Source organism: Larus michahellis, chromosome 10, assembly GCF_964199755.1.
Source record: "Larus michahellis chromosome 10, bLarMic1.1, whole genome shotgun sequence".
NCBI classification, from domain to species: domain Eukaryota; kingdom Metazoa; phylum Chordata; class Aves; order Charadriiformes; family Laridae; genus Larus; species Larus michahellis.
This window is the reverse complement of record NC_133905.1, coordinates 660870-679085: the sequence shown is the minus strand read 5'-3', so window position 1 is coordinate 679085 and position 18216 is coordinate 660870. Positions and strand designations below refer to the sequence as shown.

The 18216-nt window shown below is 38.8% G+C and overlaps 1 protein-coding gene across 7 annotated transcripts in view; it reads right to left on the bottom strand.

Annotated features, from left to right (window-relative positions):
- CACNA1D (calcium voltage-gated channel subunit alpha1 D) overlaps window positions 1-18216 on the bottom strand; it is a 201981-nt gene that overhangs the window by 3378 nt on the left and 180387 nt on the right. For 6 of the 7 annotated variants that reach the window (XM_074603344.1, XM_074603345.1, XM_074603350.1 and 3 more), the window contains 7 exons: window positions 11374-11490; window positions 9490-9857; window positions 9153-9179; window positions 8090-8239; window positions 6196-6359; window positions 1706-1827; window positions 615-935 (listed from right to left, as the gene is read on the bottom strand). In XM_074603344.1, the coding sequence (XP_074459445.1) occupies window positions 615-935; window positions 1706-1827; window positions 6196-6359; window positions 8090-8239; window positions 9153-9179; window positions 9490-9857; window positions 11374-11490 (1269 nt within the window). The remainder of the gene's footprint in view (window positions 1-614; window positions 936-1705; window positions 1828-6195; window positions 6360-8089; window positions 8240-9152; window positions 9180-9489; window positions 9858-11373; window positions 11491-18216) is intronic. The other variant, XM_074603347.1, reaches the window with a different exon arrangement.

Sequence of the window (18216 nt, the reverse complement as noted above, 5' to 3'; positions counted from 1 at the left end):
CATGGGAGAAAGATGACAACGTCCCATTTGCAAATAAAATTTAACAATATATATTGTTTAGCTCATAGCGATGGAAATGAAGGGATAGATGGAAGCAAGAACAGTAACTGTGATTCAGAAATGCTATATACTCTTTATCTTCAAATCTTTTTCAGTATGAAAACCCTACAAATCAGTCCTTGTAGTTATTATTCACCTCTCTGCATTTAATACACTGATTCATAAACCTCTTGTTCTTTAATCAAGATTACTGCAAAAATGGTGATGTATTTCCACAGAAACAACACAGAGAACAGCTGTATGCATCATCCCTTCCCCACTGTGGAAGGACACTTCATAACTGATCCGCATCTAGAAAACTTAAAATTTCGTTTCAAATCTCTTTGAAATCTCTCCAGTTCTCTGACACACTAATGTTAAGATTTGGATTCAGCAGAAATCCTTTACCAAATGTCAGTTACAAAGAAGTTCCCCTGTCTTTACCTAAAAACAGTTTTGGGCTTTGAAATTTTCAGAGAAATAATGTAGACTGAATGTTATGCTTTTTTTAAGTTAACGCATAAACTGAGCAGACAGACACTCTTGGCTACTTCAGAGGTTTCTGTAATACTTACCGCTTCTACCAAACTGTCTGCACTCCTCTGTTTGTCACTATGTTTATGCCTGAAGTCATTTGGTACAGTTAAATTGGCTGGTGTAAATGTTCGGTAGGAAATATCGGGGTCATCTGTGTACCAAGAGCTCCTGTGCAAGGAAGGCAGGCTACCATTCATATGCTCTGTAGATTCAGCCCTATCGACCTGGATGAGAGGTGTGTAATACGGAGTACGGTCCCTGTTGGGAGGGGTGGCAGGTGGGGTAGCCCAGGAACGCGTGGAACGACTTGGTGAATGTTTATGAGCTTTGCTGGAATCCAGACCTGCAACAGCCATGACCTAGTAAGGGGAAGAATTTTAGAAATTAGTGATTTCAAATGCTCAGTCATACTCATTTCTCATTTCAGCAGTTACTTCAAACCAATTGTTCAAGCAGCAGCTATGCAAAGTTAACGTTTTCTGATGTTTAATAGTCGTGTAAAGTAGGAACAGGATTGAAATTGGTAAATTGACAGGATAAAACAGTATTTTTTCTATTATTATTCAGATCACAAAATATTGGTATTAGCATTAATAAAGAAAAATAATTGCTTATACAACATATTAAACAAAGAAAGCAAAGTATAGAAACATTCCTCCTGTCCTGTGGGGACAGGATAGGAAGCTGTCAGCATTTTCCAAGCACTCTGGATGGTGTCTCTGGGCAATGGAAATGGCCGTCTTCTCAGGCCACGTCAGAGCTGGGGACTGAGTGTCAGGAGATGGGCATCTTGTCCTTGCGAATTCTCACTAGTGGAGCCGAGTAACTGCATAGGCAAGGATTAATAGACAGTTGCCATATTATGCAGTCCGGGTCAAAATTCTTTAGGGCGTCCCAACTCTTTGTGGACACTTAAGGAGTCAAACTACTCATTTTCAATGTTTTGTAGAAGGTCGATGTTTGAGAAGCCTCGTGTCTACCAACTACAAGCCTACACTTGGCCTTGAAGTTGTGGAGGCCAACTACATAATACGCTAGTACTGTTTCAAACAACAACAAAAGTCAGAAGTACAATATAGAAGCTGGAAAGATGTAATTCATTATTAGTTAAATAAGATTTTGTGTTTACCTGCTGTTGCATTAAGTGAAGTGGTAAAGCAGTGCGATGGTGGAAATTAGGAGAGAGTGGTATGTCATCTTGACTGCCTTGTCGGCGGAGGCATTCGAAGTTAAAGGAAGATCGTCTATTTGCTACAGGGAAACCATAATTCGTTAGGAAAATAAAATACTTTTCTCCTCAAAGTCTATTATTTCCAAAATTCCAGTGTGAGTCAGCTATCACACAACTAATAACATATCCCCCAGTAAGAAATAAGTTGTTCTAATAGAAGCAAGCAGCTGGTTCTGAGAAAAAGGACTGATTCGTCAGATGAGCAAATGCAGTCATAGGCAGAAAGCAGACGAGCAGCCTAACACAAGAGAACCTGAAGCAGCTGTTTCACAAATCGAGCTTGTGTGATGCAGCAGACTGGTTCAGACTATTTATTTTTTTTGCTGCCGTGAATAGTTACAAGGAAGAGTTTCTTCTTTCTTCTCCATGGTTTTAAACTCTTCATTCTAATGAACCAGACTTCCCAAAGGAAAAAACAAACCCCCCCGTTCCTTGTAAGCAATGTGCAATATGAAAAACCACATCCGAGTCGAAGTGGACTCATGTTGTCAGTTCCTGGTATTTATTCTGTTACTTATGACAACGATAAGCATGGTCTCTGCTGTTATGTATGCTGTTATTATTCATCTAAATGCTAGAAAGGAAAAAGTAGAAATCTAAACTGGATCAAGATGTTTGGCTGATGTGGAAATGTTTCAGCTGGTCCCGGTGAAAGCCTGCGGGAGGATGGGAAGCAGCACATGGTATCATTCCTCTGCGTTAGCTTCAGTGTGAAGAAAGCCTGGACACTGAACAGCAGCTGGAATCCAGATACGTCCTCACAGCTGTGAGCATCATAGTGGAAAACTGGAAAGAGCCTGACTGTACAAAGCAACGATACAAAACTGTGCTCTCTTGAAACTTACTGAAACTATTCTTGGTATCTTTTTTTTCCCCCAACGCCAAGAATTTTGTGAACAGAACTGAAGAGTTATGTGCCATAGACTTAGGATTCCTTGTAGTTCTCGCCAGACACTTAATACTGGATACTAACAATCACATTTCCTTAAAAAGCTGTTGGACTAAAGTAGGCACCTCAGTCCACTTTACACAAAACTTTGTGTCTCTTTCCATTGTCTCTATGGTAAATCCAAAGACGGGAATGTAAGCCTTGGCTCCTGATCCCAACAAATGCCAAATGTCCCAGTACCAAAATGAATAAAAAGCAAATCCAAAAGTCCTCTCATCCAAAACAAGACACTTCTTTGCACATGCTTCTCCCCCGGAAAGAGTCTGAAAGAACATCTTAATAATTTCTCAGTATGCTTCTGGAAGTTGCTCGAATACTGTAGTGGTGAGTTTGGTACAAAAAACTCTGGAAAGCTTGACACAGAGCTCAATTTACCAACTACAGTACTCAGCCACAGCTCTGTATGTTATGTTCACTTGGGCTGAACCCAGATGCTCGCAGAAACTCTTTAGTGCAATGGTGCAGGTTCTTTTCTTTCTTGCTTTATGTGAGAACATCGAGGCTTCCTCCCCAGGGCAAACAGCCCCTACACTAGTTATAAATAATAGGTTTGAGCTTCCTTTAAAATCTGCTGAGATCCCAAGCCTCTAAAGTTTCTCAGCTGCGTTCCCAAACATTAACTAAATGGTTATGACAGGAGGCCTGACTGCGCTCTTGTGACACTATACTGGTGTAAGTCGAAGGACTTTACTTCCTACATTACCCTTACGCAACTTAGATCGGAACTAAGTCCTCTTATCCTAGGATATCAAATACCCTCTTATCTGGTACACTTATCTAGACTTTCGTACACGAGATAAAAAGTGTAAGCTTCCTCTACAGAAATCTCTGCTTAATGCTGTCATCAAAACTTTCTCAGGAAAGTTAAATGAATCCCAAAGGCTGCAGTCACAAGAAGCCTTCAGGCCTCCCCTCCCAACACTTCCATGGGAAGACCCCAGAGGATTTTTACAAGAAGGTTGTTCTCCTGCAACATACGGAATGGAAACACAAAGCACCTTGCTATTTATTCGGCTTAAAATTCCTTTGCTGTCAGAAAAGCTTGTAGAAAGATGTACAGGAGTCTCCAATTAATACTGAAACTTCTATGACTGTAACTCTGTAAGTGATTCTCGACAAGACAACGGGATAGAAGGAACACGCAGACTTTAAACCAGGCAGCAGAAACTTCAGCGGGCTGATTGCCCAAGAAACTTAGCTACACTGCATGAAATGTGTCCTTCAGGTGAACTTGACTAATTATAATTATAATATCAAAACTACTCCTCTAGAAGTTGGGATACCCACCTCTGCTTGAAGACCCTCACCCACTGAGCCTGCGCAATAAAATTAAGAGACACTGTACCTTTAATTGAAGACGAGGACATTTTACACCAATCAGCTTCAAGATAAGGAATTGTGAGCACCAGTAAAAAGTTGATAATTAATATGTTAATTATGCTAATTTATAACATATAAATGAATGACTGTTTCAATGCTGGGTGTGCTAGAAGTGCCCCCTAGCACCCTTTTCTGCAGAGAACTGCTGACAAATAGCTAGTCTCGACTCTGTGTGTTATTGGCTTGCACACCCGGTAAACCATCCCATGAGTTCTGAGACAACACCTTCACAGTCTCCCCTTTGTCTGATGTCTTTTCCTTGTGCTATGGCAAGAGAGCTAGCAGCTTTCTGTACATTTCACTCTCATTCATCCGAGTTATTTACTCTCTGTAGTGGGAGACTTCATATTCTTTCTGCTTTTTCCATCGGTGCCCCTTAAGGTCAGAAAGCCTAACAGCAGAGACCATTCTTAGTCTTGTCTTGAGCTGAGTGCCAAAAGTGAGGATCCAGCACTGACAGTGTTGCTGAAGAATGTTTCCTTTACTATATAATAATATATTTTGCTGCTGCCCTTTACTACAGCTTTCTGTAGCTCTAAACTGTACCTCAGACATTGTGTAATGATCCTGCTCCATGAGATCTGAAAGACTTTTATTTTTTAAATCTAAACCTGCATTTTCTTTGGGGTGTCTGAGATAAGAAAGGCCCGAAACCCATTTTCCAACCCCCAGGGTCCTTACAGTCGTACTTCCACAGATACACGGGCTGTGACTCTGTCTGGTAGCATCACCAGAATGAAAGACAACCCTGGTTTTGATAGAAAAGCCAATCCACCTGATGGCAGACAAACCGTGGAGACTCTTCTAGAAACGGTCCTGTATTGTCTTGCCTGGATGGCCCTGCTTAGATGGCATCATCCAAAGACAGACGTAACAGACCCGGCTCTGCTGACCACACTATGGGTAACAGTACTTTTTGGGGTTGCATGGACCTGTCGGTTGTTTCTTGTGCGCCAAGAGAGAGCATTAGAAAGAGGTTTATTTTGCACTTCAAAACCCGAAGTGCTTCCTCTCTCTGAAGTGTCAGAGGTCCAAGATCAAAATCCAAGAGCTCTGAGTCTGTGCCTGGTTTCACCAGAGGATTACTGCTGATCTCTGCAGTATGGCCCGGAACATACTAAAGCAAAATTACAAGGTAGGAAGCATGAGAGCTTTTAGGAATGCAGATAAAGCGATATTGTGCTTGAGATAAGGAGATACCAAGGGAAAGACCTGAGGAGGAGAATAAATGAAAATTAAAGAAACAGGTTAAAAAAAAAATCAGTTGACAACACGAATTCCATCTATAAATTGAAACATTTTCTGCTTCAGAAGAAACACAGAATATTAAGCATTGTTCCTGAGGTGGCAGAATAAAGTACCAACGTGAATCTGAAAATAAGACACTTATTTTTCACGGAGACTTAAGAAACTCACGTTAAAAACCTAAAGACACTTCAAAAGCAAGGAAATAAAAAATAAAAACCCAAACCAAAGCACCATTAAGCTCACTCTTGTTTGTTTTTTTTTCCCTGAAAATTATCCTAGTTCAGTCTCTAGTGCTGACTGAAAGAGTACGAGGTACGGACGTAAATGGCTCTGATTACACTGTCATTAGGCAGGGGCTGCTAAGAGACAGGGGAAGTGCCAGCCGGTGAGTCACCAGAGAGACTGCGGCCCTGACTCAGGACCTTGCACATCTGTAGCTGTGAATAAAGGGCACAGGGACTGAAACCCTCTGATCAAAGCTCCAAAGCGAATTACTGCTGCCTTCTACCCTCCTCTTTCTTCATTTAGAGAATCAAGTTAAAACTGGCGATTAAATTGGTTATTTTTATATTATTGGACGAGTGAGGCAAGAGGTATTAGACTGACTTGTGAGCTAGGATCCACAGATTCTCTGAGCAGTCTCTCAGGATGGAGAGATATTTCTGCCATAGGCAATAACCCACTAGCAACAGTAACCAAGAAACGTCATGTTTGAAATCCAAGTTAAAAAGAAGCCTTTTTAAACTGGAACATGTCTGAATGCATTTAAATAAATCTAGATCTGCTAACAAATTGTTGTTAATGTACTTACGTGTTGGTGTCGGAGGTAGCAGCCGTCTCCTAGGAGATCTTTTTGTATCATAACAGATCTGGGAATCGTCTTCCTCAAAAAAACCACGTGGGTGATGGTAACCTTTTGGTCTCTCAAAATCTGAGTCATGGCAGTGATATCTACAGTGGTAATCATATACGTGCCTGCATTTAAAATACAATAATGAAAATGTTATTTCAGTGAGTTTCTGTAAACTGATCTATTAGATTTCTTCTAGAAGATTTTCAAATCTACTCTTTCTCCAGCAAGAAAACCAAATGTTACATTATATAATTACACGACTCAATTTAAAAACGCAGTTTCTGTATACAAACTGATTTTGAGATAGTGAGCATATGCTCTTGTACTAGTATAGCTACATAGTAAGTTCTCTGGAGAAATTTTTATCAAATTATATTTTCAATGAAGTTATTCTTACCAGTAAAAGCTAAAATGTAGGATCTCAGTTGTATATTACTTAAAAAAAATAAAACAACTCTGTTCTACTCCTGCCATGGTGTCTTGTGAACCCTGCTTAATGTGCGGAGCACAGAAACTCAGAGAATAGATTTAAGCCTTTTATATTCTGGATACTTCTCTTGTTGAAAATCAAATCTTGGAAGGGTGTTATTTGACTGTAACTACATAAAAAAATTAGTGGCCTGAGAATTCTGTAAAATTTAGCTTTCGTGCAAATCTTAGCTTTTATGCAAACCAACCAGATGCAGATCAGGGTGCCAATCCTGCCAGAATTCAGATGGCGAAGAAAGACAGCAGAGGAGGAGAATTAAGCATGTCTGGCACTCGTGAATATGCACTTACAGATCTAAGATAAAATGGCAATCAATTCCTCTATTGGGCTGGACTTCAAGATAAAAATTTATTGACAGAAATGGAGAATATTTTTGAGAAGTTATTGAATTTATTCAGCAGAAGGGAAACACAGCAATTTTTACCAAAATTAAATCAAGGCCTTTTCTTCTTAGATCTGAAGTTAAGATACTGAATGCAAAGATCATGGGAGTTAAATACACAGGAACAGGCAAGAGTCGTTAAACACACTACTGCGCCTTGGAAACACCCTACTGGACAGAAATACTCTAATTAACTAGGAGACTAGTCCAAGTTTGGGCTGGAGAAAACAGAAATGAGTTAGAAAACTGAGAGGAACCAATTTACTAAAGTAGAACTCTGCAATTACAGCAAGGAGCCTCACATTACTACAGATTTGGACATTAGGCAGTAATACAAATTTGTAAGAAATGCTAGTTGTTGACTAAAATTCAATTGATAGCATTTCCATAAAGCTTATGAATAAAACTTAAAACACATCTATTCCAAACACATAGAGTCCAGGACAACTCTGACACTGTTAAGTATTTGCACTAAGGAGACAAAGGAGGTTTATTAATAAAGAAGTAAAATGAGAATTTTCAAAAGGAAGTCCTCCAATTCTTTATCAGTCCAGGTAGTACCACCTTATGATCTTAGTCCAGAGATTACCAGCTTCACCTTTCTTTTTAAGTTAAATTAAAAGAAGAAAACCATTTCTAAAAGTTCCTCTATCTGAGCTTGATCTGTCTTTCCTTGTACGTGAAATTTTATTTATAAATGAAACGTTTCTTTGGTTATGCACCATCCAGTTCATACTCGGTTCAAGGGAACTTTGTGCTTTCCTTTGAATTTGGTAGAGAAGCTGTGCTGGCGTCAGGACACGATACAAATACAGAAGATTTCTGGTACACACACTAGTCTATTCACCATTTCACTTGCCAGCAGTTGTGGAATATTAACTTAATTAGAGAATTTCCAGTGTAAGTGTGCTTAGCAAAGCATTTACGGATATGCAACTCATTTATTGAAATGTTTTTCCCAGTTTAACAAATATCCTCACCTGTTTCCTGACAACATACTGTCTTCCTCATAATATTCTTCTCCACTAAAATATTCCTGCTCTCCCAAATAATGATCATCATTGCAATAGTCTTGAACTTCACGTTCTTCACGGCGAATAGTAGGTCGACGCCCATCACCAGAGTCAGATCTGTAAGTAGCAAGCAAATATTTATTTTATTTATATAAATTATATATTGTATATTTTATACATAGTTCTTTTAATATGCTTCCAAGAAAAAAATAAAAAAGGCAAGCATTAGCAATGCTCTTGTCGTCAGAATGTGGTGTTATAGTAAACTCTGTAGAACCGCAGTTCAGAACATGACTATTTTATGCGTTTCTTAAAGATGACCTCCCTTTATTTCCTTATGGTACAAATAGGAAAATAATTAATATGGGGATGCTCAGTGAAGTCAAATACATTTAAGACATTTTTACAAAATATAAATTTGGAGTATTTTGAAGAAACACAGCCCCTCTCAAATGTCTGCAGTTTGCCAAATGGCCAAAATATTAAGAAGCACTCACTGAGTTATTCCAAGAAAAATCTGAAATGGATGTGCAAATCCTGACATTAAAAACTAGCGCCGAAAGTTCATTGAGCAATGCACTTCAAACAACACAATACATCCTACTTTAAAAAGTTGTCTTAGAAAATATTCAGACATAAGACTAGGAAAGATTTTGGGTCCCCTATAAATGGAACTGTACACATTAATAGTTATCAAAGCCAAACCCAGTGGTTTTTCCAGTCTTTGCAAGTCAAGTTTCAACAAGGTCTACCGCAGATGCGATCTACCAGGTGTGATCTCTCGTCTGTTGAAAACTGCCTGGACTTTTAAAATGGCTTGAATAATTTTGAACTTTACCAGAAGTTTACCCTTTTAGAGCAGGCAGTGGAAAATCCAACTTCGAAATTGTCACTTAAGTTATTTGGCATATGCACTGTCATACAGTTAATTTTGAAAATTCTATTGTAGAAGGAAAAAAGAAAAAGACAAAAGGGAAAAAGAAAAAAATACTTTGTCCTCTTCAATTATGTCAGAACAATATCAACTCACCTAATATATGTTTCATAGTAGCGCGTTCTATCCAGGTAAGCCATGACAATAAGGAGAAAGATATTTCAAAATAAGGTAGTTTAGAGAAATTCATTGCTGATTACAATGTCTGTGCTGAAACTAATTTCACCTTAAAGAAAATTACTACTTTCACACTTTATTACAGTTACATAGATTTCTCATACGTCAGAGCTGTATTTTAAATACGTTTCATACATCAGTAGGCAACAGAAATGAAGATAAATATACAAATCAGTTTCACGTAGCATAAGTTTTCTTATAGTCTATTTATAATATATACATTTATTTAAAAGCAAATACATATTTGTAAGTTTACCTCCTACTGCTTGGCCTTCTACGCTTCTCATAATCCGTTCTGGAGTAAGAATGGTAACCGTTCTCAGATCTATGCTCATGATTTCCAAAATTTGTGTGTTTTCCGTGGACAACTTTGGACACGTTGGCATTATTGAGATTGGCGTTTGTTGAGTTTGGAACTTGCTTTCCTACCGAGTTGTGATTGTGATGATTGTGGTATACAGAATTTCCTGCCTGAGAATATATGTTTTTCTCGGTATCACTTGCAGATGGAATGGAAGGCCGCTGAACATGTAAGGGACGGTGTGTGGTGTTGATCTGTTGAAATGAATCTCGTCTGTCACTGCTAATATGGTTTATGTGGTTGCCAAAGAGGGCACCGTTCCTCTGTTTTAGGGGAAGAGAAAGAAAACATTACATCAGATACCTTACACAGAACATGTTTTTGACAGTGATAACTTACTTTTCTCTCCTACATGCATTCAAAAGTAGCAATTCAAATAATCTGTGATTTTTCTTTCTAATTTTATGATGCTTCAGATGAGATCTCCTGAAGTGATAGAGATGTGATTGTGATAATGACAATATTTGTATTTCAGAGTCAAATCAACATTATGCTGTGATCATTATTCTTTTTCCATATAACTAAGTGTGACATCCAGCTTTCTCCACATTTTATTACCCAGGAGAAATCCAGATTACCATACATGAACATGCACCAACTTCCTCAGAAAGGGATGTGTCTGCTTAATTTTTGTGAACGCTTTGGTGGAATTCTCTCCTATTCTCCCAGAGCGTCAGTTTGCACCAGGCGTCACTCAGACAGGATGGAGTGCCATGCAACAGCTCGCAAGCATATCTCAAGTAGGTAACATTAGGCTTCAGTGCCTCCGTTCTTTCTTCTTGCAGAGGTACAAGAAAGAGGAGTAACTCTTTATCAGCCCTGAGGAGTGTAATGGGTGGTGAAAGCGAGAATGGAGTGCTAAGTTATGACTATGCCATGCAGCTCTCTTTTACATCTGACCCAGACTGTGTAGCCTCCCTGTCTAGCCAGGTGTGGGTCCTGGATGACAGCAGTCTGTCCTGAAGCTCAATCTAGGGAAGACAGGAGGTAATGATGGTTGGCAGAGAAATGCATCTACTGGTGCTAGCTGCAGCACTGTCTCCAGTGCCACATCCTCCTTTCTTTTCGCAAAGGCCACAATTACTGCAGAAGCATGCTTTTACATCTGCTTCTTCTGAAATGCTTGTGAAAAATTAAGCTTTCCTGCTGGCTGACAAACGGCTTGCACTTCGCTCCTGATTATAATACCAACTTTACACATTCACCATTAGGCTGGATATCTGTAGTGCAAAAGAGGAAAACTGATCTTTTTTTCTGATTGGTTCTTATTGATAGCCCTCACAGGAAATTGGAAATGGCATTTATATTTAGTTGACTCCTGCGTAACTCCAGGCACTCATTTTAAAATATGCAGCTCTGTGTCTGTTGCGGTTTGGCTGCATAGAATTTCATTTTCTTCCTATCTGCCACTGCAGAAGTTAAGACACTTCCAGTTTAACCTTGCTGCTGTCAAAATTTGAGATGGGAAGGTTCATACCTTGTCTTGGGATTTGCTTAAGAAAAAACCAAGAATTAACAAGAAAGAATTAGGGGCAGGAGAATCACCCTGCAGGAACAGCTCCCTAAATTTATGATGGGATGCAAGTATCCTGGTAATACGAGTTTTATCCATAGATATGAAAAATATATTTATTTATAAAATATTCATATTGTTCTGGTTTGAGGGGGCTAATTATTGTTGTTGTTATTATTATTATTATTCCATATTCAGGAATAAGCTCATTCTTTAATCTCATATTATATGATAAAACAATTCACATAGCTGTGTTCTGACATTACTTTATAAACATCTTCCTCCTCCTCTGGATTGTTTTCGTCTGGTTCATCATCTTGCAAGTCACAGGATATAGCTCGGCGTATTTCAGGGCCAATATCATGAAGTGTCCTTAGTCCTGCCTAAATCAATGACAATATCATAATACATTAGGAATGCATATTCTCTTTCGTTCTTTAATTACAGGCGTGTAAATTTATTTTAAAGGACAGTTAACAAGTTTTTGTATCCTGACATCCACAGAGGATGCATCCTACTATATGTCCCTTTACTGTTATTAATAAAAGCCTTATATTCCAGTACAACCCTGCTGAGGTGATCGCGTCTTCATTATCACAGTGTAGGATCCTGACTAAAAGACCACTGATGTTTATGGAACCCTAAGGAAGTAAGATTCATCTTATAATAAGTTAAAAGTAATCAGCAAGAACTATAATAAAATGCATTTCAATGAGATGTACATTTAATGTTAAAAACATGTTTGCAGCCTGTGTCCACAAAGGAAACACAGGGAGATCTTTGCTATAGCAACAGCAGTTTTAGCGGAGCTCAGATGGAAAAGAAAGCAGTGAAATAATTCCAGCTCATCTGCACTGCACTGGGATATACAGATATTTGACTGAAAGCTTTGGTTTAGGACAGAAAACCATGTAGCTACAGCAGCACGGACCTCAGCGTATGTCGGTTCATGCTCCTCTCAAGCCTGGGACAGGAAACAACCTTCAGGAAAAGGGATAAGGCTGGAACTGCCACGGACAGACCGGCACATGAGAGACAAAGCAGACATCACGCTCGGGGCCAAGAATTCAGTGCTCTTGTTTAGGCTGACCTTACTTCAAAAAGGAGACATTTTTCCCGTTTTAACTCTGGCTGTCATGGTCTGAAGCAAAAAACGCAATCTCGTTCTTCCTAACTCTTTTTTTAAACTCCTCACGTTCAGAAGAAATCAAAGATTTGTTTGTTTAGCCCATTACTAACACTGCACTTATACTACTAATAATCATGCACAGCACTTCGCTGAATTCCTGATTATAACCTAAAAGCCTGATTTATTACTTTTCTGCATTTTTTGATGCAGATGAGGGCTGTCCCAGCCCCATCAGAGCTGTACTTCTACGGCATGACATCGCGTCTTACTCGTCCTGGGGTGGCATGAAGCTGTGTAGAGAATTTTGCACGTTTCACAGCTCCAGAAGGAGCTGAAGGACCTCGGAGGGCACCAAAGGTGGCTTGGTCCCATTCGCACAGCCCGTCACACACGTTCCCTGGAGTACACCACAGCACTGCTGCCAGGTTCAGCTCTAAACAGAAACACCTGGTTTGCTGGAGAGCAAAATGGCATTTATGCAGTGTGGGCAATCAGAAGCTGGGAAGGGATGAACCAAAAAGCTTTGTATCTAACAGTGCAGATTTCCTACAGGCTCCTCTCCAGGATTCACTCATACCAATATCTGACTTCCTGAAAGCAACGCTTGACTGATCATATTAGCTACATGTATTTGGCAATTATATTTTCTTCCTCAGGGATGAACTTTGAGAGTTATGCTGTAATTGAACAAGGCTCTAAAAATTACCTACTAGTGAGTTAATATACAATATACCTTTCATGAATACATTGTGCTTTCTCCCACTTCTTATGCTAATTGCATAGTCAAGACCTCAGCAAGGTTGCTAAAGTCATCATTTTGTAAGGTGCTAAAGGAAAGTAAAATTAACACTTTAAGGTACGGATTTCAAAGTAGAAGACCAAAGCCCTCTATTTATTTCACAGAGGCAATGGCAGTATTTATTTAGCAGAGGATTACTGTTATATTTTGGTTATTCAATCATCAGCAAGAACAGGTATTTGCGTTTCACACTCTCTACCTGCTTATTTTATAGCAAAGAAAACCAAAAGAAGAAAAAAACCCCAAAGCTACGCTGACACTTTAACATAAAAATAAACTGGCGTTAGTATGAACAGAATACAATGCAGGAACGACTAAGATAAGAGAATAAGCATGCAGAAAAACAGCCGAATAGACCTACGCTATAGCAGTGAAGGTAAGAGACACAGTGGTCGAGCCCGGCTCCCCCAGTGCTCTGCCTCTGCCTGGAGCCCATCTTCTCACCCCGAAGCTGCGTGCTCTGCTCCACATCTACACGAGGGCTCTGTGCTTCCCCTCAGACCCAGGCTCCCTTCAAGCTGAGCCTTTCTGGGAACACAACATGACCTTGGAAGCACAATTAAATCGAACTCGAGCAACATATTAACCCCTCAGCTGATACCTGGCTGCTAATAGTGACATAGTCCCATAAATATATGGCTAAAAGCTGAGAAAAACCATGTGTTTGGCAGCAACATTTTCAATAGCAATTTAATTTTGACTATATTTCCAACTGTTTTCTGGTTTACTTCTTGGTGAATTACTCCTTTATTCAAGAGAAAGCACGCTGCTTTTATCATCTCATCTCTCCTCAGTAATACTCATTTTCACGCAACAGATCTCTTGCAATGACACAGTCAGCAATGGAAGACTAAAACCTGGATCGCCCTATGTGAAAGTATATTTTAGTTAAACTAAACTGATCAGCTTTATTCACTCACAACCAGTACAGAAGCCACAGGTTCTACAAGCAACATCTGCCTGCAGAATTAAAATATTTCTCAGTTCATTTGCTCTAACAGAAGGATCTACAACAATTTTGTGAACTCTATCATTAATGTGATTATTCCCCAGAACTATCTCATTTTACCTGGTGTAATCTAAAAATATTCTAAGCATTCTAAGAACAATTTTTAGAACAGGAAAATACCACGTAGTGAGACAAATCCTCACACTGAGCTCTTACTGATAAGACAATTCTCAATGAGATCAGTCAGCTACCACTGAAGGGGGGGGCTGATGTGAAAATGCAGGAACTGGTACTTATAAGTCAGTAGGAACATCCCTCCTCTGAACACACTTCGTGTCTTCTGTGAAGATCACAGAGGTAGCATGGACTAATAAAACATTTGACTTCACTTTCAAGCACTTCAGAACCAAATCAAAGATCTCTTAAATAGAAGAACACACACAAATTTCAAACCAGCCTTCCCACATCTCTCCACTAGTTTACCAGGAAGTAGAGTCCTCCTGGCACGCGTTTCCCTGTATAACGTTGTCCATTTTAGTCTACCCAGCAAGAACGTTAGAGACATTAGAACACACGAGGGGGCAATGGGAGTATACGATGTTCTTCACTTGTGAAGTTCTAAAAACTTTTCTATTTAAATTTGAGATAATTTCTTTTCTTAGAAGAGAACCTGAGTAGATGAGACTTTTCAAAAAGGCAGCCTGGGTAGTGATTTGTCTACATTTGCCAGAGGCCTGCTTGTTTCTGTTTCACTACGACTGCTTAAGTTCTTAGGAGGCAATTATTTCCCTAAGTAGAACTTTATAAGACCTTTTGTTGTTATTAAATACAACGATTCAAGACTCGCCACATTCCTGAAGCACCATGCCACAATGGTTTAAAAAAAAAAAAAAAGTTAAGTTTAAGTGGTATACAGCAATTACTTCCTCACAGTCTTTGAGTAGGGCTTAAGAGAGCTGCAGAGGAGAGGAAATCACAGCTAAATCCTCTTTCCTTTCCCCAAACAGAAAAACAAGTAGACACCAAAGACTGATATAAGAGCTTTCGTAACATTTCCTTTGGTTGGTAAAGATTACCAACGGGGTCACACTCTCTCTAGTCTCCCTTATCTCCTTAGTCTTTATGGCAGATTCTTAATTCCTGAAGATTTTCTCATGTCCAGAGAATTCTTGCCTTTCCTTATAGGAAGCTTCAAGATTTTTTTATGCCATTTCAGCAGTAAAAAAACACCTTTAAAATTTTTTCCTAAATAAGTGGAAATGTGAATAATAAATACTGATTTATTTGCCATTTTTTGAGGACCAAAATACAATTCACGTAATTTCAAAAAGCAAGGGGCGAGCTCCGCCACCATATATACATCTAATATCTACCTGAGCTCACCAGACTGAAAGCCCGCCTGGTTCACAGGCTGTTAAATCAGTCAGGCGGATAACATTTCTAAGAAACCATGTTTAATAATCCCAGTATATTGCAGAACACAAAATTGTTCAGTTCTGTTCATCTCTAACTTTCCAACACAGAGCATTATTATTTGCTATACCCAAATATCCTTGTCTGATGTACCTGTAACTGGAAAAAAATACATTATTTTTTTTTCCTCACATGGGTGTTAATATTTATGTGCATTTATCCTATACCTTTTAGCAAATTTTGCTTTCATCAAAGACATTGGAAGATGAAAGAGTCTAACAGAACAGATAAAACATTCAAGAGGCATTTAGGCACCGGTCCTACAAGGATACCATTGATCACAACTGCACCAGTGAATTATTCATGCTGTTCTGCAAGAGGACACCTGTTGTTTCTACTCAGTTTTTTCTATTTTGTTGTTGTTTCTTTGAAGCGGGGGAAGAAGAGATTAATGCTACTGTGTTTGATTGCCTCTAATTCTATTCTAGAGATTTCACTAGAAGTTTGCAAAAGTTGTTATTTCTTATTCAGACCCTTTCTCTGCAAAATTTCATTTTTCTTGTAGGCATGAGAAAGATGAGCCATTATCAGTCCAATGGCTCGTTAGCAAACCAGTGACACAGTGTGCTGAGCAACATAATCACATAATAAACCCAGGCACATCCTTAAATAGGCTTTCCTGTAAATGCACGAGATGACTTCAAATTAACATGATAATTCGGTGCAGCTGTGCTTTATGAGCCATAATAGCACCTGCAATGTTTTCAAGACAGCACAAGGCACTAATACACCAGGGCTGTGTCCTAAATAGCATCTCAAGAGACAATTAATGACACCCCTGTCTCTGACACACATGTGCTTTCAAATGCTGAAATAACAGAGCTGTAGAAGTCCCTCAGCGAGAAAAAAAATGTCATATGACTAAAAACTGTATTTCTGAACTGGTTATTTAGAGAGAGAGAAGCTTAAAGATGCTTTAAAAGCACCTCACGCCATAACATCAAAACATTTAAAAGTTAAGTTAAACATTAAAACACTAAACAGTGAAACATTTTAAAGCCTACTTTTAACAAATGCCAAATAGATTTTAAATCATTTTTCTACATCTATAGTATGCATAAAAGAGTAACACCATTTTAGATATATGTCTTATATTAAGAAATTTGTGTATAATGCAAGAATCCAGAGTCATGACTTTTAGAAAAATATTTAAATGCTTATAAATACTAAAACTACAAAAAGATAATTTTCCCTGTACCCAAACTGAGCCCACATCCATCTGAGGTACGGTGCAACCTACATATACATGCGATTTAAGCTTAATTTAAGAACTGCAAGCATGATACCCTTATTTAAATAAAAAGAATCACTTTCACCTAAACTATTTTGGGTCATGTAAAATACACAGTGCTCCCTCTTTTGAGGCATCTTACAGTGATACCAGGAAAATGGAAGAGACACTTGTAAGCTTTGCTTCACAGATTTTAGAAGAATGATGGATATTTAAATATACTGCTTTATAAACTCACTAGATCTGAAATAAAGTAGAAACATGAATTCTAAATACTTAGGTCTTCAGAGCTCCAGAATACTGAAAGCCTGTGACTCTGAAAATGTCCATATAAACCATTATATTTGTAGATAATGAACATGTTTTTACGACCTGCTTATTTTATAGCAAAGAAAACCAAAAGAAGAAAAAACCCCCAAAGCTACGCTGACACTTTAACATAAAAATAAACTGGCGTTAGTATGAACAGAATACAATGCAGGAACGACTAAGATAAGAGAATAAGCATGCAGAAAAACAGCCGAATAGACCTACGCTATAGCAGTGAAGGTAAGAGACACAGTGGTCGAACCCGGCTCCCCCAGTGCTCTGCCTCTGCCTGGAGCCCATCTTCTCACCCCGAAGCTGCGTGCTCTGCTCCACATCTACACGAGGGCTCTGTGCTTCCCCTCAGACCCAGGCTCCCTTCAAGCTGAGCCTTTCTGGGAACACAACATGACCTTGGAAGCACAATTAAATCGAACTCGAGCAACATATTAACCCCTCAGCTGATACCTACTGAAAGGTTTTTTCATTTTTTCTTTTGTTGTTTACTGCAGGGTTGGTATTACTTACAAAATTCTCCGTGAGAAAAAAGCATAATTACTTTAATCTGAAACGTGTTCCCAAAATCAAGTTCAGCTCAATGAGTCGGTGCTTTTTGTGTACTTGTGATGTGAAGGGAAATAGCCTTTAACTTCTATTTGCATCTATTAACAAAGAGGGTTATATGTAAATAAATATGAAATATAGATGCAAATGTTACAGTTTACAGTAAGTATCTTCCCTAGGAAAAATAGCGTAGAATTAATTCATTCTCTCTAAGTACTAGATGAAAGTAATTAAACTTGTTCATGCTTCACTTAACATTTATTTTACTAGCAATGTGACGACTGTTTGGCTCAATACAAGTTTCCATCACTACAAAAAGACATCTGTTAAACTACTGCTATAAATATAATTTTTTTGTGATTTTACCAAGAAAATACACTTGTTCTCACTGCTTAAGTCTCAGTCAATAGCACATGAAAGGCACTGTGAGCCCCAAGGAATTTTTCTTCTCCTGGAGCATCTATACCACCCCAAAACCGACAGCAGCTAGCCAACCTGAACTGGTCACCTACCACTTCAGAGCCACTTGCTTTTCTTCCCTCCACAAGGAGTGAAACCCCCGGGCCTGCAGAAGACAGACTGTTGTAGTTCCAAGGGACATTGGTATTTAATTTCTGGAGATGTTTTTGGTGACAATATGCAAGGTTAGACAAACTGC